Source organism: Salmo salar, chromosome 04 (assembly GCF_965601325.2).
Source record: "Salmo salar chromosome 04, fSalSal1, whole genome shotgun sequence".
Classification (NCBI taxonomy): Eukaryota; Metazoa; Chordata; class Actinopteri; order Salmoniformes; family Salmonidae; genus Salmo; species Salmo salar.
The window spans coordinates 59,656,607-59,676,158 of record NC_138294.1 but is presented as its reverse complement, the minus strand read 5'-3'; the positions used below and the strand labels follow the sequence as shown (position 1 = coordinate 59,676,158).

The 19,552-nt window shown below is 43.2% G+C and overlaps 1 protein-coding gene across 6 annotated transcripts in view; it reads right to left on the bottom strand.

Moving 5' to 3' along the window:
- Positions 1-19,552, bottom strand: part of usp25 (ubiquitin specific peptidase 25) — a 68,841-nt gene that overhangs the window by 24,387 nt on the left and 24,902 nt on the right. For 5 of the 6 annotated variants that reach the window (XM_014197388.3, XM_014197392.3, XM_014197390.3 and 2 more), the window contains 14 exons: positions 18,854-18,977; positions 18,449-18,611; positions 17,712-17,798; positions 16,199-16,336; positions 13,006-13,082; positions 12,637-12,710; positions 11,081-11,235; positions 5,281-5,408; positions 4,908-5,003; positions 4,528-4,692; positions 4,121-4,344; positions 2,384-2,454; positions 1,968-2,196; positions 1,601-1,861 (listed from right to left, as the gene is read on the bottom strand). In XM_014197388.3, coding sequence (XP_014052863.1) covers positions 1,601-1,861; positions 1,968-2,196; positions 2,384-2,454; positions 4,121-4,344; positions 4,528-4,692; positions 4,908-5,003; positions 5,281-5,408; positions 11,081-11,235; positions 12,637-12,710; positions 13,006-13,082; positions 16,199-16,336; positions 17,712-17,798; positions 18,449-18,611; positions 18,854-18,977 — 1,992 coding nt within the window. The remainder of the gene's footprint in view (positions 1-1,600; positions 1,862-1,967; positions 2,197-2,383; positions 2,455-4,120; positions 4,345-4,527; positions 4,693-4,907; positions 5,004-5,280; positions 5,409-11,080; positions 11,236-12,636; positions 12,711-13,005; positions 13,083-16,198; positions 16,337-17,711; positions 17,799-18,448; positions 18,612-18,853; positions 18,978-19,552) is intronic. The other variant, XM_014197389.3, reaches the window with a different exon arrangement.

The following is a 19,552-nucleotide window of genomic DNA, read 5'->3' as shown; positions in this document are numbered from 1 at the left end:
CGAACAAGGGGCTGAACCTGTTTCTAATTCTCATTTTCTTTATTGGGGTCGTGTGTGTTAACAATATTGAAAAAGAAGGTCCAAGCGTATTCGACAGAGGGGATCATGCTGATTCTATACCAACTTACAAAGGAAAGGTCATGAAGGAAGGCTTGCTCATTAAAGTGCAGTTAGTTTTCCGAAACATGCAATCTACAAAAAACAAGACAGTTGGCACAGATCTATCATTCAGGCCATGTGCTTGCATTCATGAAGTGATAAGATTGTTAGCTAGATAGTTAGAACGTTTGTGACTAAAACCATTGAGGCAAGTGTATTTTCCTGCATGAACATTTTCAGTCCCCAGCACATGCCATTTGCAGTTGAAATATATAGCCAATACATTTTGTACTGCATAACAGTGTAATTTAGATTATGGTTTCAGTAAGAAAACATTTATAATATAATATATATAATTTCATAATAAACAGCTAGCAAGTGCTTGCATAAGCATGCTTGCCATAAAGTGTTTCTTTACATGACCTTTGACTGTTGTAAAGCACTATATTGAATTTACTCAATACAAGTGCTGACATCTAGTGGTGTCATTGCAAACTGCATGCTACTGCATTTCCCTGCAGAGTTTGTGAACTTGTGAAACGTACAGTTTCATATTTACTGTGAGCAAAGTTTAATTCATTCAGCCCTTCTGGTTTATTAGTGTGCTTGTGTTGTTTCAGCACAAACACTTCTGCATTTTATCCACTGCCATAGATAGACAAATCTTTAAAAGCTGCAATGTCACTTTTTGGGCGACCGACTAAATTCCCATAGAAATGTGAATTATAGATCTGTCACTAATTGAAAGCAACTCTAAGAAGCAGTAGATCTGCACTATTTCTATGCTTCCAGTGCTGAAGTATTTTTGCGTCTTTTACATTCGGTTTAGTACACCAACTTCAAACAACTGAAAACACAATATTTTTGGTTATGGAAAATATAATTCACAGCAGTTTAGATAGTACAATGATTCTCTACACTATACTTGCTTGGTCACAAACTGAAAATAGGCGAACTATTAGAATTTTAGCAACCAGGAAATGGCAGAGTGATTTCTGTATAGTGCATCTTTAAGTTGTACCTAAGAAGGTAAACTGAACAAGGGTTTTGTATATACTTTCTTATTTATAGAGGATAAAAGTTGCTTTTTGGTGGTTATAATGTAAACCACCAATAAAATATTAATTAATGTTGTATAAAATAATGATAATTTTAATATTTAGATAATAGCTCAATTTACACCTCTAAAAAAACATATCGGTAATCGGTGACTGTTGCCTCCCTAAAATTGGTATCAGACCCAAAAATCCTATATCAGTCGGTTCCTACGTAGAATCATGATTCTTTTGAGTTTTGAGTTAATTGTTTTCTGGTAGGGGGGTCCTGCGTGCTCAGAGCATTACTGAATCAAATGAGCAAAAGGAGTCGAAACGATTCGTTCTTTTGACTGAGAGTTGAAAAGCTCCGAGTCAGTTAAAAGAGCCGACCTTCCCATCACTAGTCAGCACTGCTCAGCTCAGTAGTGTTTAAATGGAATAGGTGACCATGCCTTGGCCCTCACCTGAGTTGTCTGGTGTACTGGGCTCTGTACTCATAGGCTGAGGGGACGTTGTTGTTGCTGTTGTTTCTGCTACTGCAGCTGTTGCGGCGGCGGCCACAGCCAGGGCCAGCTTCTCTTGCTGGGCCTTGCGTGCCTGCAGTGTGTTCCACTCCTCCATCTCCTTGTCAAACAGGCCGTTGTCCTCCTTCACGTAGGCCTTCAGGTCTGGGGGGAGCTTATCCAGACCACTCAGCATCTGGCCCGTCTCCTTATCAAACTCCTCTGCACACACAACCAGGCAAACAGCTGAAGTATACCACAAGAAAAGCAAGGCCAAAATAAAGAGATGGGATAATGCTGATTGAGCAGCAGAAGACGCAGTATCTACCTTCTATGAGGAAGGGCTTCTTGTCGTTGATGTACATGAGGCAGTAGGCGCTGGCGTTGCGATAGCCTCCGAACGAGTCCCTGACTAGCTCCTCCCAGGAGGACTTGGTGACTGAGATGTCGTTGTACTTCATCCAGCACCGCTGGTGGGGGTCATAGATGTAGGCCCAGTAGTGTCCGGCATTGGCCTGGCCCTCATGCACCAACACCGCATGCAGCCGGTATGGAACCTGGGAGACAGCAGGAGACAATGAGTGATCATCCGGAGTGAACACTGGTCATGGAAAAATGTGAGCGTTCTCAAATCAAGATGATAGATAATGCAAAAATACCAAATTAATGATGCACTACAGCCAATCACAATGTATGGTATTTGTGTGAAGGTGTATTGTTAGGTTTAGGAAGGGCATATTTTACCTGCATCATGGACTTGTCAGAGTACATCAGCTCAATGGTCCTGTGGATTCTGGATATACTGCCCTGAAGATCTGGAGAAGAAAAATCAACCCATCACTAGAATTCATACATTTTTGTGCATGAGATCATAAGAGACAGACAGAGGTATAATACAGCATATTGGGTGTACAAGGCTATATGAGTTCAGAGGTGACATACAGTACCAGTCAAAAGTTTGGACACACCCCATTCAAGGTTTTCTATATTTTTTTAAAACTAATTTTCAACATTGTAGAATAATAGTGAAGACATCAAAATTCTGAAATAACACATATGGAATCATGTAGTATCCAAAAAAAAGTGTTATATCAAAATGTATTTTATAATCTTCCTCACAGTCTTGGCATTCTATCAACCAGCCTTGTTAAAAGTTAATTACATTTACATTTTAGTCATTTAGCAGACGCTCTTATCCAGAGCGACTTACAGTAGTGAATGCATACATTTCATACAATTTCATGCATTTTTTTTTGTACTGGCCCCCCTGGGAATCGAACCCACAACCCTGGCGTTGCACACACCATGCTGGCGTTGCAAACACCATGCTCTACCAACTGAGCCACAGGGAAGGCCATGTGGAATTTCTTTCATTCTTAAATGTGTTTGAGCCGATCAGTTGTGTTGTGACAAGGTAGGGTCGGTATACAGAAGATAGCCCTATTTAGATTAAGTCCATAGCATGGCAAGAACAGCTCAAATAAGCAAAACGAAAAGACATCATTACTTTACGACATGAGGCAATTAACTGCACCTCAGATTGCAGCCCAAATAAACGCTTCACAGAGTTCAAGTAACAGACACATCTCAACATCAACTGTTCAGAGGAGACTGTGTCAATCAGGCCTTCATGGTCGAATTCATGCAAAGAAACCACTACTAAAGGGCACCAATAAGAAGAAGAGACTCGCTTGGGCCAAGAAACATGAGCAATGGACATTAGACCGGTGGAAATCTGTCCTTTGGTCTGATGAGTCCAAATTGGAGATTTTTGGTTCCAACCGCTGTGTCTTTGTGAGACGCAGAGTAGGTGAATGGATGATCTCTGCATGTGTGGTTCCCACCGTAAAGCATGGAGGAGGTGGTGTGATGGCGCTTTGCTGGTGACACTGTCAGTGATTTATTTAGAATTCAAGGCACGCTTAACCAGCATGGCTACCACAGCATTCTGCAGCGATACGCCATCCCATCTGGTTTGCGCTTAGTGGGACTATCATTTGTTTTTCAACAGGAAAATGACCCAAAACACACCTCCAGGCTGTGTAAGGGCTATTTGACCAAGAAGGAGAGTGATGGAGTGCTGCATCGGATGACCTGGCCTCCACAATCACCCGACGTCAACCCAACTGTGATGGTTTGGGATGAGTTGGACTGCAGAGTGAAGGAAAAGCAGCCAACAAGTGCTCAGCATGTGGGAACTCCTTCAAGACTTTTCAGAAAAGCATTCCAGGTGAAACTGGTTGAGAGAATGCCAAGTGTGCAAAGCTGTCATCAAGGCAAAGGGTGACTACTTTGAAGAATTTCAAATGTAAAATATATTTTGATTTGTTAACACTTTTTTGGTTACAACATGATTACATATGTGTTGTTTCATAGTTTTGATGTCTTCACTATTATTATACAATGTATAAAATAGTAAAAATAAAGAAAAACCCTTGAATGAGTAGGTGTGTCCAAACGTTTGACTGGTATTGTACGCACCGCGGCTGTCGTTCTCCACCTCACTCCTCCAGCGGTGCAGGCAGCCCTCCAGCACCCTGAGCTCTTCCTCAGTGATGTGGCGTGGGGCCGGGTGCATGGGCAGGTCAGGGGGCAGTCGGGACTGGGTGAAGGGCTTGTGGATAGGCACTCTCTGCTGGGTGGAGGGGGCCGGGGTGGGGGCCAAACCCTCTGGAGGGGTAGAGGAGGGAGCCTGTTCGGCTGTGCTGTAATGTCGGGCGAGTGTGAATAGGTCAAAACCACAACTCAATACTTCTGAACCACACTAATTCAACAGCTTAATCAGACAGATTTGCTGACAAAAGCAAAGTCAGAAACATGCACACATGAACACTTAAATCCTGACACAGGGAGACAGAGTGTGGCATGCTCTGTGTTTCATGACTTGCCTTGAAGCGGGCAGCAGCTGCCCTGTTGTGCCACCAGGGGGTGCTGATGTGTCAATGTCCCCCACAGGAGAGGTGCAGACTGGCTTACTGGAAGTAAACTCCATGGCGTACTGCAGGACATCTGCCAGAGGAAACCTCTTGGGGCCGGAGCCATAGCTCAGATACCTTGGGGACACAGAGAGAGAGAGAGAGAGAGAGCAGAACAAAGAGAGGATGACAAGCCATACTGAGAATGAATCTTTCAGTGAAAGAGTAAAAGCAAAGCAAGATACTTGGTTAGAAGCAGAACAGATATGGTATCTATGAACACCATCCCTTTGATAGTTGATCAACCTACGATAGTAAACAGAGGTGTGTGTGTGTGTAGCAGCCCAGCCCACCTCTCCAGACGCTGTTGGAGTAGAGTCAGGTGTTCTTTCAGTCTCCTGATCTCCTCCCGTTTAATCCTGGTGATCTCCCGGTTCCTGTCCATATACCTGACAAACAACAGAAATCATATAAGTTCCTTGGAAAACTAAGGGCCTGTATCCCAGATTAAAGGACTACAACCCATGCTCAATGTAAAATCACAATATAATGTTTATTTTCTTTTTGCAAGACCCTTAATTTGGAAGGGGCCTAGGAAACCCAAAATAATGTTATTTAGGCTATGTGACGTTAATAACAGTTCATCTTAGCTGCTTACACCTGTTGAATTGATACATTTTCCCTTAGGTACAGCTGGACTGGTAGCTGTGTTGGAGGTTTCCTTACCTGTCCATGTACAGCATGGAGGGGAACTCCAGCTTGCTGTGGATCTTCTCAGGTCGACCCAAAGCTTGGTTGAACTCAAATCTTGACAGTTCAAAGGTCAAGACAGGAGGGAGTTCGGTAAACCAGTGCTGAAAGGAATTCCAAAATTGGCTTTCAATTTAGTTTATGTTTCTAATGGATCATATGAGTCATGCGGTATCCATAAACACATTTTTAAATTGGGCACTAAGGAATCAGTAGTCTTGAGCAGCGTGTTTTGACTCATGCCTGTTTCACTAATATTGTTGTGCCTTTAGTAGTGCTGAGTGACAAACCGAAATGTTATTTTTTGTATTTTAAACAACTAATTGACCAATGTCGGTTCAATTATTTTAATTTCATTTCGTTCCGTTTCTTTCTGTGAGCTCAAGGCACACATTGCGCAATTTCCCTAGAGATAAATCAGATCAAGATCAGGGTTGGGTTATAAAAAAAATATCAGAAACTTGGAACATCCCATGGAGCACCATTAACTCCATTATTTTAAAAAACGGAAAGAATATGGCACCACAACAAACCTGCCAAGAGAGGGCCGCCCACCAAAACTCACGGACCAGGCAAGGTTGGCATTAATCAGAGAGGCAACAAAAGAGATCAAAGATAACCCTGAAGAAGCTGCAAAGCTCCACAGCGGAGATTGGAGTATCTGTCCATAGGACCACCTCAGGCCGAACACTCCACAGAGCTGGGCTTTACGGAAGAGTGGCCAGAAAAAGCCATTGCTTAAAGAAACAAATTGGTGTTCACCAAAAAGGCATGTGCGAGACTCCCCAAACATATGGAAGAAGGTACTCTGGTCAGATGAGACAAAAATTTAGCTTTTTGGCCATCAAGGAAAACGCTATGTCTGGCGCAAACCCAACACCTCCCATCACCCCGAGAACACCATCCCCACAGTGAGGCATGGTGGTGGCAGCATCATGCTGTGGGGATGTTTTTCCATCGGCAGGGACTGGGACACTGGTCAGAATTGAAGGAATGATGGATGGTGCTAAATACAGGGAAGTTCTTGAGGGAAACCTGTTTCAGTCTTCCAGAGATTTGAGACTGGGATGGAGGTTCACCTTCCAGCAGGACAATGACCCTAAGCATACTGCTAAAGCAACACTCGAGTGGTTTAAGGGAGACATTTAAATGACGTGGAATAGCCTAGTCAAAGCCCAGACCTCAATCCAATTGAGAATCTGTTGTATGACTTAAAGATTTCTGTACACCAGCGGAACCCATCCAACTTGAAGGGGCTGGAGCAGTTTTGCCTTGAAGAATGTGCAAAAATCCCAGTGGCTAGAAGTGCCAAGCTTATAGAGACAAAAGAGACTTGCAGCTGTAATTGCTGCAAAAGGTGTCTCTACAAAGTATTGACTTTGGGAGGGTGAATAGTTTTGCCCACTCAAGTTCTGTTTTTGTCTTGTTTCACAATAAAAAATATTTTGCATCTTCAAAGTGGTTGTCTTGTTGTGTAAATCAAATGATACAAACCCCCCAAAAATCTATTTTAATTCCAGGTTGTAAGGCAACAAAATAAAAAAAAAAGAGGGTGATTACTTTTGCAAGCCACTGTAGTAAGGAGCTGTACTTTCCAACAGGCCAACATTCAACATGTTTTCTGCGCTAAACTATGCTCATTAAGTATAATGACCATAATCCATTGCGAGCCTACTTGTCCGGTCTGTGTTTCTTTTACACCTGCTATGTTAGGCTACTGTGGGACAGACACCGAGAGGGAAAAAAGAAAACGCGATGGAGAGGGATAGAGCAGATGCTTCGTGAAGTATCTCTACCTGAAAATACCTGATCTAAGTGACAATAGTTGGTATTCAGCAGTCATAAATGTATGTGTTATTTACTTTGAAGTACTAGGCATACTAAAATTGTGATTTTGTCACAGCAAAGGCAACAGCTCTATAGAGATGAGATGACTTGGAATGAAATAAAACAAATGCAATATACACAACTGAAATATTTTCTTAAAATAATGTGAATAAATGGTTAAGTGATGAGGAGTAAATCAGTCACTACGATCATTGGATTTTTATTCATTGTTTTACTGTGTTACAGCAGTCAACCCACATAATGCATTTAATGTAAAACATTTTTTCAAATCAAAAACAGATTATTTTTTAAGAATTGAACCGACCTCAAAAAGCACTAAATACATTTTCATAAAAAAATTGAAACATTTTTCTAAAAAGCTGTTTTTGCTTTGTCATTATAGGATACTGTGTGTAGACTGATGAGGGAAAAAATGATTTCATCCATTTTAGAATAAGGCTGTAATGTAACAAAAATGTGTAAAAAGTCAACTGGTCTCAATACTTTCCAAACGCACGCACAAAAAAAAAAAGTATGTGGACACTAGAGGTCGACCGATTATGATTTTTCAACGCCGATACCGATTACTGGAGGACCAAAAAAGCCGGTGCCGATTTAAAAATCGGCCGATTTTTTTTTTTTTTTTTACATTTTATTTATTTGTAATAATGACAATTAAAACAATACTGAATGAACACTTATTTTAACTTAATATAATACATCAATAAAATCAATTTAGCCTCAAATAAATAATGAAACGTGTTCAATTTGGTTTAAATAATGCAAAAACAAAGTGTTGGAGAAGAAAGTAAAAGTGCAATATGTGCCATGTAAGAAAGCTAACGTTTAAGTTCCTTGCTCAGAACATGAGAACATATGAAAGCTGGTGGTTCCTTTTAACATGAGTCTTCAATATTCCCAGGTAAGAAGTTTTAGGTTGTAGTTATTATAGGACTATTTCTCTCTATACGATTTGTATTTCATATACCTTTGACTATTGGATGTTCTTATAGGCACTTTAGTATTGCCAGTGTAACAGTATAGCTTCTGTCCCTCTCCTCGCTCCTACCTTGGCTCGAACCAGGAACACATCGACAACAGCCACCCTTGAAGCAGCATTACCCATGCAGAGCAAGGTGAAACAACTACCCCAAGTCTCAGAGCGAGTGACGTTTGAAACGCTATTAGCACGCACCCGGCTAACTAGCTAGCCATTTCACATTGGTTACACCAGCCTCATCTTGGGAGTTGACAGGCTTGAAGTCATAAACAGCGCAATGCATTGCGAAGGGCTGCTGGCAAACGCACAAAAGTGCTGTTTGAATGAACGCTTACGAGCCTGCTGCTGCCTACCACCGCTCAGTCAGACTGCTCTATCAAATAATAGACTTAATTATATCATAATAACACACAGAAATATGAGCCTTAGGTCATTAATATGGTCGAATCCGGAAACTATCTCGAAAACAAAACGTTTTTTTTCTTTCAGTGAAATACGGAACCGTTCCGTATTTTATCTAACTGGTGGCATCCCTAAATCTAAATATTCCTGTTACATTGAACAACCTTCAATGTTATGTCATAATTATGTAAAATTCTGGCAAATTAGTTCGCAACGAGCCAGGCGGCCCAAACTGTTGCATATACCCTGACTGCGTGCAATGAACGCAAAATGACAATTTCACCTGGTTAATATTGCCTGCTAACCTGGATTTCTTTAGCTAAATATGCAGGTTTAAAAATATATACTTCTGTGTATTGATTTTAAGAAAGGCATTGACGTTTATGGTTGGAGCAACGTGTACCTAAGCGATTACATGCAACGCAGGACAGGCTAGATAAACTAGTAATATCAACCACGTGTAGTTAACTAGTGATTATGATTGATTGATTGTTTTTTATAAGTTTAATGCTAGCTAGCAACTTACCTTGGCTTCCTACTGCATTCGCGTAACAGGCAGGCTCCTCGTGGAGTGCAATGTAAAGCAGGTGGTTAGAGCGTTGGACTAGTTAACCGTAAGGTTGCAAGATTGAATCCCCGAGCTGATAAGGTAAAAATCTGTCGTTCTGCCCGAACAAGGCAGTTAACCCACCGTTCCTAGGCCGTCATTGAAAATAAGAATGTGTTCTTAACTAACTCGCCTAGTTAAATAAAGGTCTAAAAAAATAAAAAATAAATCAGCCAAATCGGCGTCCAAAAAAATACCGATTTCCGATTGTTATGAAAACTTGAAATCGGCCCCAATTAAAAATCGGCCATTCCGATTAAATCGGCCGACCTCTAGTGGACACACCTTCAAATGAGTGGATTTGGCTATTTCAGCGACACCCATTGCTGACAGGTGTATAAAATCGAGCACACAGCCATGCAATCTCCATAGACAAACATTGGCAGTAGAATGGCCTTACTGAAGAGCTCAGTGACTTTCAATGTGGCGCAGTCATAGGATGCCACCTTTCCAACAAGTCAGTTCATCAAACTTCAGTCCAGCACTTACAGTCAACTGGAGCAACAACGGCTCAGCCACGAAGTGGTAGGCGACACAAGCTCACAGAACGGGACCATCGAGTACTTAAGAGCGTAAAAAAATTGTCTGCCCTCGGTTGCAACACTCACTACTGAGTTCCAAACTGCCTCTGGAAGCAACGTCAGTACAAAAACTGTTGGTTGGGAACTTCATGAAATGGGTTTCCATGGCCGAGCAGCCACACACAAGCCTAAGATCACTATGAGCAATGCCAAGCATCGGCTGGAGTAGTGTAAAGCCTGCCGGCATTGGACTCTGAAGCAGCGGAAATGCGAACTCTGGAGTGATGAATCACGCTTCACCATCTAGCAGTCCGACAGACGAATCTGGGTTTGGCGGATTCCAGGAGAACACCATCTGCTCCAACGCATAGTGCCAACTGTAAAGTTTGGTGGAGGGGGAATAATGGTCTTGGGCTGGTTTTCATGGACACTGTTTTGACTTAGGCGACCTGAAAAAAGACTTAAGGATTTCAATGGCTGAAAAATCCCTGAATACATTTATTTTTACCGATTCTTGAACCGACTCTAAAATTGCTCACAAAATAAGTGAAGGATTATTTAGTAGCTAATGGCAGCCTGCAGCACCCTGGTCGGCCTTCATTTTGAGATACTCAGTGGGAGGGGGCAGCACTGAGCTAGTCTGCAACGTCACTTCCTGGATTAGTTTAAACTGCGAATGTTGCTTCCATGAGATGCCATCTTAACCCAACTTCCTTGGCTTCAAATAGGAATGAATGGTGTCACGTTATCGATGCATTAATGAGGTCGGGCACTGATGAAGGGGGATTAGGCCTGGCTCACAGTCTGCGTACCAATTCATCCCAAAGGTGGTCGATGGGGTTGAGGTCAGGGCTCTGTGCAGGCCAGTCAAGTTCTCCCACACCGATCTCGAAAAAACATTTCTGTACGGACCTCACTTTGTGCACGGGGGCATTGTCATACTGACACAGGAAAGGGCCTTCCTCAAACTTTTGGCACAAAGTTGGAAGCACAGAATCGTCTAGAAGGTCATTGTAAGCTGAAACGTTAAGATTTCCCTTCACTGGAAGGAAGGGGCCCTAGCCCAAAAAATGAAAACCAGCCCAAGACCATTACTCCATGTCCACCAAACTTTACAGTTGGCACTATGCGTTGGGGCAGGTAGTCAGTCAGTCCCCCACATCTCCTGAATTATTCAAGCACCCGTCTATTTTTAAGTAGGCCTAGATGGGCTATTTTAGTGGGTTACTGGTAACATTTGGTTGTCGAACAGAAATGTTATGGTACTTCCAGTATAATTTTGTTGCCTGTACATTTCGCGTGTGTCTAACTATAAGTTTGGAACATGTTTTGGAGTTTCATTATCCCTATTACACATGTATTACAGTTAAAACGCCAAACTCCAGTGTTAGTTGTTTTTTAAAGAGCAGCAGCACTGACCTCCTGTCCAGACTTGGCAGAGTTCTCTGCTGATGAGTGCAGGGACTCGATCTCCCCCTCAATCATGGCCGCCTCTAGACACTCATGCAGGTCCTTAAAGCCGTTCACCTGCAGGGGGTACTGCCCAAACATCTCGGTGTTCTCAAACTTCTTTCCTGTGGGTAAAGGGAGCAGCAGCACAGAAATGTAAACAATATTTATGCACCAACACAAGCATTCCTCACACACCCACACATAACCACAGTTGGGGCCTCATTACCAACAACAACTAATTGAAAAAGCACTGGGATTTGGTAGAGGCAGTTGTACCCTATTATGCAGTATTATTCCTCAGAGGTGCGGCCCTAGCCTGTGTGTATCATATGGCGAGGAACTGGGTCAAGTGTGTGTGAGAGAAGACCCATTTCACACTAATTTACAGCCAGGTTGAGTTCAGCATCAGTCATCATAGCCAGGCCTGAGTTCAAATAGGATTTGTTTGATTGAGCCTACTCAGTATGCCAGATGGGCAGGGTTTATTCTTTTTGGGACTTTACCATTGGTTCCATTGCACCAGGTAAGCTCAATAAAAGTCAGAAAACAAATACTTGAACCCAGGGGAAGATCACATCCACTGTTAGTAGACTGTTAATACAGCATAGCTTGCTGCCCTGAAGAGCCTTAAGACTGCTGCATGCTTCAGTTCGTCTGGCGCCTAGCCAAACTCGGCTAGGCAAACCCGAACGAGTGCGCTCGCATACCTTTGACCATACCTGCGGCAATAGTACTGTTTGGCCATCTGAAGACGCCTTAGTCAGCATACACTTCCTCAAAATAGTCAGAACTAATCTAACTCAAGAAATACATGTTTACGTTTTGGTGGTGGAGATCTTAGTTTTACATCTAAAAGCAAGTAAAAAAAAATGCATCAAAATGAGTCTTCTCATAGCTGAATGACAAATACTACATTGAAGATTCCCTACTGCAGACCAATCACCAATGAAGGGGCTTAGACTTCAGCTTCCGAACTTCAGCTTGCCTCGAGAAAAAAAATGTTGCGTGCAAGAACAGCCGAAATGAACAAAAAAACGTCTCAAAATGTCATCATAATATACGCACAAATTGTTCCGGATGGGAAGCATGCGGACGCCTTTCGCCAACCCACTGCACTGACTACAGCAGCTGAGTACTGACTGACAACAACAAAAAAACTGAACCCAGAGAGGGGAAGTTAGCGGACATGCAAATGTGGCATTAAGGTCATTTAAGGATGCGAGGAGCAGAAGCTGCCTTGCTGGCCCAGCTTTGTGTCTGGCGGCCCTGGGCCAGTATTGTCATGCATAATAAGCAAAATTCCAATCAGACGTCAAGGTCCTCAAGGATCAATGCTCTGCAGCCCTGTGCTTTTACATGCGCCACATCTCATTAAAACAAGGTCACCTTTCATTATCGGGGACAAGGACTCTGCCTCTCCTTGCTGCTACTTCGAAGCAGGAAACTGCCGGCTGAGCCTTAACTCTCACGTCACCTCTCCTCCTACCCAGGGACGTTCTAACATGCTTGCTTCCCTCTCTTACCTTCGAGAACACCAACAGCCAGAAACCGGCCGTAGAACAGCTCCACCATCGGGTTCTTTGGCTTCTCACCCTCTCTGGGAACGGAGAGAGATCAGAGCCAACACACACACACTCATTGGGGTGAGTCACAGTGTGCGACATACACGCTTTGTCCTCTAAGCCATGTGAATAATGCTCCTAGCCTCTTTTTTACATGGACTTTCATAAAATGCTTACTAAATTCACTACGATGCATATTCTGTATGAAAACACAGAAGGCATGATGTGTCCAGTCTCCTAAGGGGATGAATAACATAGTGTGTGTGTGTGTGTGTGTGTGTGTGTGTGTGTGTGTGTGTGTGTTGACGTTAGCAAGGTGTGTTGTCGTACCGGTCCTCCTCTGCCTTCATCTGGAAGGCATCCTCCAGCCAGTCCAGCAGCTTGTGTGTGAACTCACTCACATCCTGCTGTTCAGGCAGCACACAGCGAAACAGACCAATTACAACAATACTTACAGGCAGCACACAGCGAAACAGACCAATTACAACAATACTTACAGGCAGCACACAGAGACAGAACAATTAGAACATTGCCTTCAGTGTAGAACAGAAGGCCTAGATCTCAGATGTACAGAACATAACCTCCTTTCCATGTTTTAAACCTTGGTTAAGTGGGCTTATACTGAGGGACTTGGTAATTGTTGAGGTAGATGTGTATACACCAGAGTCAAGTCAAATGTAATTGTTAGGCTTCAAAAGCAACCATCAGGACCAGAGGGTGCCTTGGTGACGTCAATTGTGCCCTCTAATTGGGGTCAACACTTCTCTAACCTCAGACACACAAAGTGACCAGAGTAGAGTGGACTACGGACATGACTGATGAGTACAGTGGCCAGACTCGCAGGATCTTAACAGGAATATAAGCTCTGCATTATCGGGTTTTCGGGGGGCGGACGCCGAACAGTTATGGGACTATTGGTCATGTTTTACAGCTTACTAGCATACACCTAATATGTTCCCCCTGTTGATAATGTTCATTATATATTAAGGTTGAACCAAAAGATTACATGTAACAAAAATGAAATACAAAATGATGTGAAATTGAATGAAATAATAATGTATGTTGATGCTAATACGATGTACAATATTCCATTATGTTTCTATATGATAACAATAGAGTAATATATTTAATATGCCATTTACAATTTTCTTAACAGTTTCACTAATTCATTTTAATTAACTTAATCATTATGACACACCCCTCACTACTGTCATTGGTTACACTAACTGTACTGTGTGTCTACATAACCTGGTTCAAGTATTCATGACATCACCCTGAGGAAGGCTCAGTGATGCCGAAACATTGGTAAATACCCATTAAATTGCTTGGAGATTATACATGGAGTGTGCGACTTTATTTTGATAGTTTATAGTTTATTCACTGTTAGTCAGCACCTCCATACAAACTATTATTCTGGGTGTGCGCCAGCTCATGTTTTTTTTTATCTACTATTCGTCATATTAACATTACATTACAGCATATTAGCATACAGGAGCTGATCCCCATCCGATATCTACAGTGGCTTGCGAAAGTATTCACCCCCCTTGGCATTTTTCCTATTTTGTTGCCTTACAACCTGGAATTAAAATAGATTTTTTTTTTGGGGGGGGGGGGGGGTTGTATCATTTGATGTACACAACATGCCTACCACTTTGAAGATGCAAAATCTTTTTTGGGGTGAAACAAACAAGAAATACGACAACAAAACAGAAAACTTGAGCGTGCATAACTACTCACCCCCCCAAAGTCAATACTGTGTGGAGCCACCTTTTGCAGCAATTACAGCTGCAAGTCTCTTGGGGTTTGTCTCTATAAGCTTGGCACATCTAGCCACTGGGATTTTTGCCCATTTTTCAAGGCAAAACTGCTCCAGCTCCTTCAAGTTAGATGGGTTCCGCTGGTGTACGGAAATATTTAAGTCATACCACAGATTCTCAATTGGATTGAGGTCTGGGCTTTGACCAGAGTACCTTCTTCCATATGTTTGGGGAGTCTCCCACATGCCTTTTGGAGAACACCAAACGTGTTTGCTTATTTTTTTCTTTAAGCAATGGCTTTTTCTCTGGCCACTCTTCCGTAAAGCCCAGCTCTGTGGAGCGTACAGCTTAAAGTGGTGCTGTGGACAGATACTCCAATCTCCGCTGTGGAGCTTTGCAGCTCCTTCAGGGTTATCTTTGGTCTCTTTGTTGCGCCTCTGATTAATGCCTTCCTTGCCTGGTCCGTGAGTTTTGGTGGGCGGCCCTCTCTTGGCAGGTTTGTTGTGGTGCCATATTCTTTCCATTTTTTAAAATAATGGATTTAATGGTGCTCTGTGGGATGTTCAAAGTTTCTGATATTTTTTTATAACTCAACCCTGATCTGTACTTCTCCACAACTTTGTCCCTGACCAGTTTGGAGAGCTCCTTGGTCTTCATGGTGCCGCTTGCTTGGTGGTGCCCCTTGCTTAGTGGTGTTGCAGACTCTGGGGCCTTTCAGAACAGGTGTATATATACTGAGATCATGTGACAGATCATGTGACACATATTGCACACAGGTGGACTTTATTTAACTAATTATGTGACTTCTGAAGTTAATTGGGGGTGAATACATACGCACCACTTTTCCGTTTTTTATTTATTTTTTTCAACAAGTTATTTTTTTCATTTCACTTCACCAATTTGGACTATTTTGTGCATGTCTATTACATGAAATAAAAATAAAAATGAATTTAAATTACAGGCTGTAATGCAACAAAATAGGAAAAACGCCAAGGGGGATGAATACTTTTTTGCAAGGCACTGATCAACCCTTCAGAAGGTGTCATGAGAAGCACCAAAACACCTGATGAAGAAGGGACTAAAATCCATCAGATCTAGGTAAATATAACACGGAAGGATCCCCTAATTACACTTCATATTTAGCAGCTGCTCTTATTCAGAACAACTTAGATGCACTCATCTTCAGATATCTAGGTGGAACAACCACATATCACAGATGTAGTCCAATTTCTCCTCAATAAAGAAATGATGAGCAAAGTCAGTGCTAGTAGGAAAAGTCACTGCTAAGTTTCGGGGGATAAGAAACTCTTTACAGGTAGGGTGTCATATTCGGTAGAAGGGCAGGAACTCTGCTGTCCTAGAATCAGGGGGAAGCTGGTTCCGCCATTGGGGTGCCAGGACAGAGAACAACTTTGACTGACCTACCGTATGGGTGGGACAGCCAAGAGACCAGAGGTGGCAGAACGGAGTGCTCTGGTTAGGATGTGGTGTTTGAGCATAGCCTGAAGCTAGGGAAGGACAGCTCCCCTTGCTGCTCCGTAGGCAAGCACCATGGTATTACAGTGCAGGGTTTCCCAAACTTTATAATTCATTTAAAAATTGTATTTCCACTGTACTGTTGCTTGTTTTTTGGGGGGTCTAGGCCAGACTACTGTAAAGCCCTTTGTGACAACTGTTGATGTAAAAGGGCTTTACAAATACATTTGATGGATAGGTTGATTGGTTTATTATAGCAGATTTTACAGAGTGATAGCTAGGATGTTTACCTGCTGAGACTCGCTGGACTTGAAGGCGTCCTTGAGGATCTCCACGGCACATGACGGGTCCACGTACTTCCTCTTAGAACCCACCATGAGGGAGAACAAGTTCCTCAGCTCCTGCATGAAGGGCAGGTTTCTGTGCTCCTACGGAACGACAACCAGGAACCACACCCAGACACACACAGGGACGTTAGTTAACATGATAACCTGCCTTCTAGAGGAAGGGAATACGGGTTTCCAAATCGCAGTCACATTTCAGGGTTTTAATGTCAACCATCTTTCAGACCATGGAGACTGAATTAAGAACACTATTATACCCATTATAATATTTTCAAGTTCGGTGCTTTATGATGATGGTGTGCCCATCAAAATATGAAAGATGAGTATTTCCCCAGTTTATGCAAGGGAATGTGCTTTTCTATTGGAGCCTAGTGATGCTGAGCTGACCCAGTAAATCTGTGAGCTGGAGCTGGCGTGAGATGTGACAACCAGTGGTGTGACAACCAGAGGGAGTCCTCCACTGCTCTACATACAGCAGGACACTGACTGGCTGCACCACAACTACTACCAATGAATGAACGAGTTCTAATTACATTATGGTGCAGGTTGAGAGCACAGAGGACTCATTGCTCAAGCCCATATGTGTGACAAAAAAAAGGGACACTTATGTGACACTGGCAAAGGAAAAGCCTTGCTTTGAAGACGAGCCTCGTTGACAAACAGAGCAATTAAAATAACCTCTTGCATTAGTGCTCTCGTTTTGAGCGCAAGTGTCACGGCTATTGACAGATTAGAGCCTAAGCCCTAGAAGAGGTTATGGATATTAGACAGTGGGACTACAGACTAAAACCCCAAGACGACTGGCGCTATATGGAAACAGCAGCAGAGGCGTAGCCCAGATTAGCAGATGTGCACTAACCATTGACCCTTAGGAGGGCACCATGGGAAGCGGTTGGGAGAAACGTGCTGTGCAGACAGCAAGATTGCAGTTGCAGCAACGGGCGAGGAAGAGACTGCAGCTGCTGCAGAAAGACAGGGAGGAGAGGCTAAGCTGAGCTGGTGTGAGTCACAGGTCATGGTTACTGTCGGGTGTGTCAGAGAGGGAACCACTAGGGCTACAGCGTGCTTCAAATCCTCTTCATCCACCCTCCCTGGGTCTAGAGGTAGTGAATCAACTGGGCAGTCACGGGGCAGAGTGAACCAATGGAACCTGAGGCAAGAGCAGATCACACTGCAACCAAATAGAGCTGTAGCTTGGTGAGGGCATCGACTTACAACCCAGAATGTCTCATCCTGAGCCCAGCTCAGAGGCTAACAGGAAGGACAGCTGTCCAGCTGAGGAGCCATGGGTCTCAAAGGACACAAGTCAAGTACACCGGGGAGAGAGCTAACCGGATCTTTCCCTGGCTGTCGCCTATAAAAGGTTTAACCTGTGTTCCAGTGCCACCATCTCTGGAACGTATTGGTCAGAGGGATTTGGGCCTAAGCCTCCCTGCTGAGTGTGGTGGTGGTGGTTCACCTTCTGGTTGCGAGGCAGGTCCTGGACTCTGACAGGAGGGGAGTAGTGTAGCACCAGCCTCTGGAACTCCAGCAGGTTGAACAGAGACTGGAAACAAGCAGACAGAAAGAGAAACGAGTCCATTTTACTGAGTGACATTCATTTAGCTTTCAACCAGCAATAAACATTTTTGCAATATCAAAAGAGATCCTGGAAGTTCCTATATAGTGAGGTAGTCAACATCAGTTTTCCTATGGCTGTTACCACCCCCTGTTACTGCTAGGTTACTGCTAGCTGTATTGATATGATGGATTACAAAAGAATGTTAGCAGAGTGATAAGTTCGAAGTTACAAAACAAACTTCCATTCCTTTTGATAAAAGGATTAAATAATTAGAAAAGAAGAAAGATTAGTGGAGTTGTCATTTGATTTCATCATCTGCTTTCAGTAAATCTCTAATTCTGGGATCAGAAGGAGCTGAAACGTGGGACTGGTCTCCTCAAGGAGGCCCAATACACACAGGGGCAGGGACCATGTGACAATGTATCCAGTGCTCATCCAGCTCACTTAACCCTCTACCAGGGAGTCTTTAGAGTAACAACAACGTAATCCCTACCTTATGACAGGCAGGGCTGGAGTCTCCAAGAGCTGTAGTACACTAAATGTCATTAGAAAAACAGGGCCTATATATCTAATGAATTACATTGACACAGGATGCTTTGCGTTGTATGAGGGGTGTGTTTGTGTTGAGTCTCCACCTGGATGACGGCGCTGAACCAGCAGGTGTTGCCCACGTTCTTTAGACCCACAGGGCAGTTCTCCATTCTCTTCCTGTCGTGGGGATTGGGCGAGTCACTCCACACTTCCGTGTGTGTCCGCTTTAGGCTTGCCTTGTTCTCTGCTATGCTGGCCTCCAGAACTCTGCAAAGAGCACAACACAACACGTTTAAAAATACACACACTTTAATCAAAGGACATTTATTATGTGCAAAACCCCCAAAGAACATAATGTTGACATTTAGCAACAAAACAAAGACTAGCAAGTCTGCACAGTGCCTTGTTCAAAGTGCATTATGTTGACATTTCACCACTCAAACCTCCCAGTATGCTCCTCCTCTCCCCTCAGCCCAGCCAATAACATGGTGGTGTTGAGCCCAGTCTACCTGCTGATGGCCTGCTCCTCATCAGTGATGCCCGTCTCCCTGAAGGCCCGGCTGGACTCCTCCAGGCTGAGAGCAATGGCCCTCTGGAGGTCATCCTTGTCATCGCCTGTCAGGTCAATCACGTCTGAAACAACACACGCGTAGTCCTTTAATGCATTCATACATACCCGTTCAAAGGTTTGGGGTCACTTAGAAATGCAAATTTTTTGTCCATTAACTTCACTAGGGTAGTGGGCAGCATTCGGAATATCGGATGAAAAGCGTGCCCAAAGTAAACTGCCTGCTACTCAGGCCCAGAAGCTAGGATATGCATATAATGGTAGATTTGGATAGAAAATACTCTGAAGTTTCCAAAACTGTTAAAATAATGTCTCTGGGGATAACAGAACTGATATGGCAGGCGAAAACCTGAGGAAAATCCATCCAGGAAGTACTATTATTTTGAAAGGCTGTTTTTTCATTGAAAGCCTATCCACCATACAAAGACTTAGGACCCAGTTCATAATCTCTATGGCTTCTTCTACATGTGGGCAGTCTTTAGGCATTGTTTCAGGCTTTTACTCTGAAAAATGAGGGAGATACAGCACTTTCAATGAGAGGACAGTGGAAATTTCCAGACATGAGTCCAGCGCGCGATCGGGAGTGCACCTTTCTTGTTTCTCCTTTTCTATTGACGAAGCTTTTGTCCGGTTTAAATAT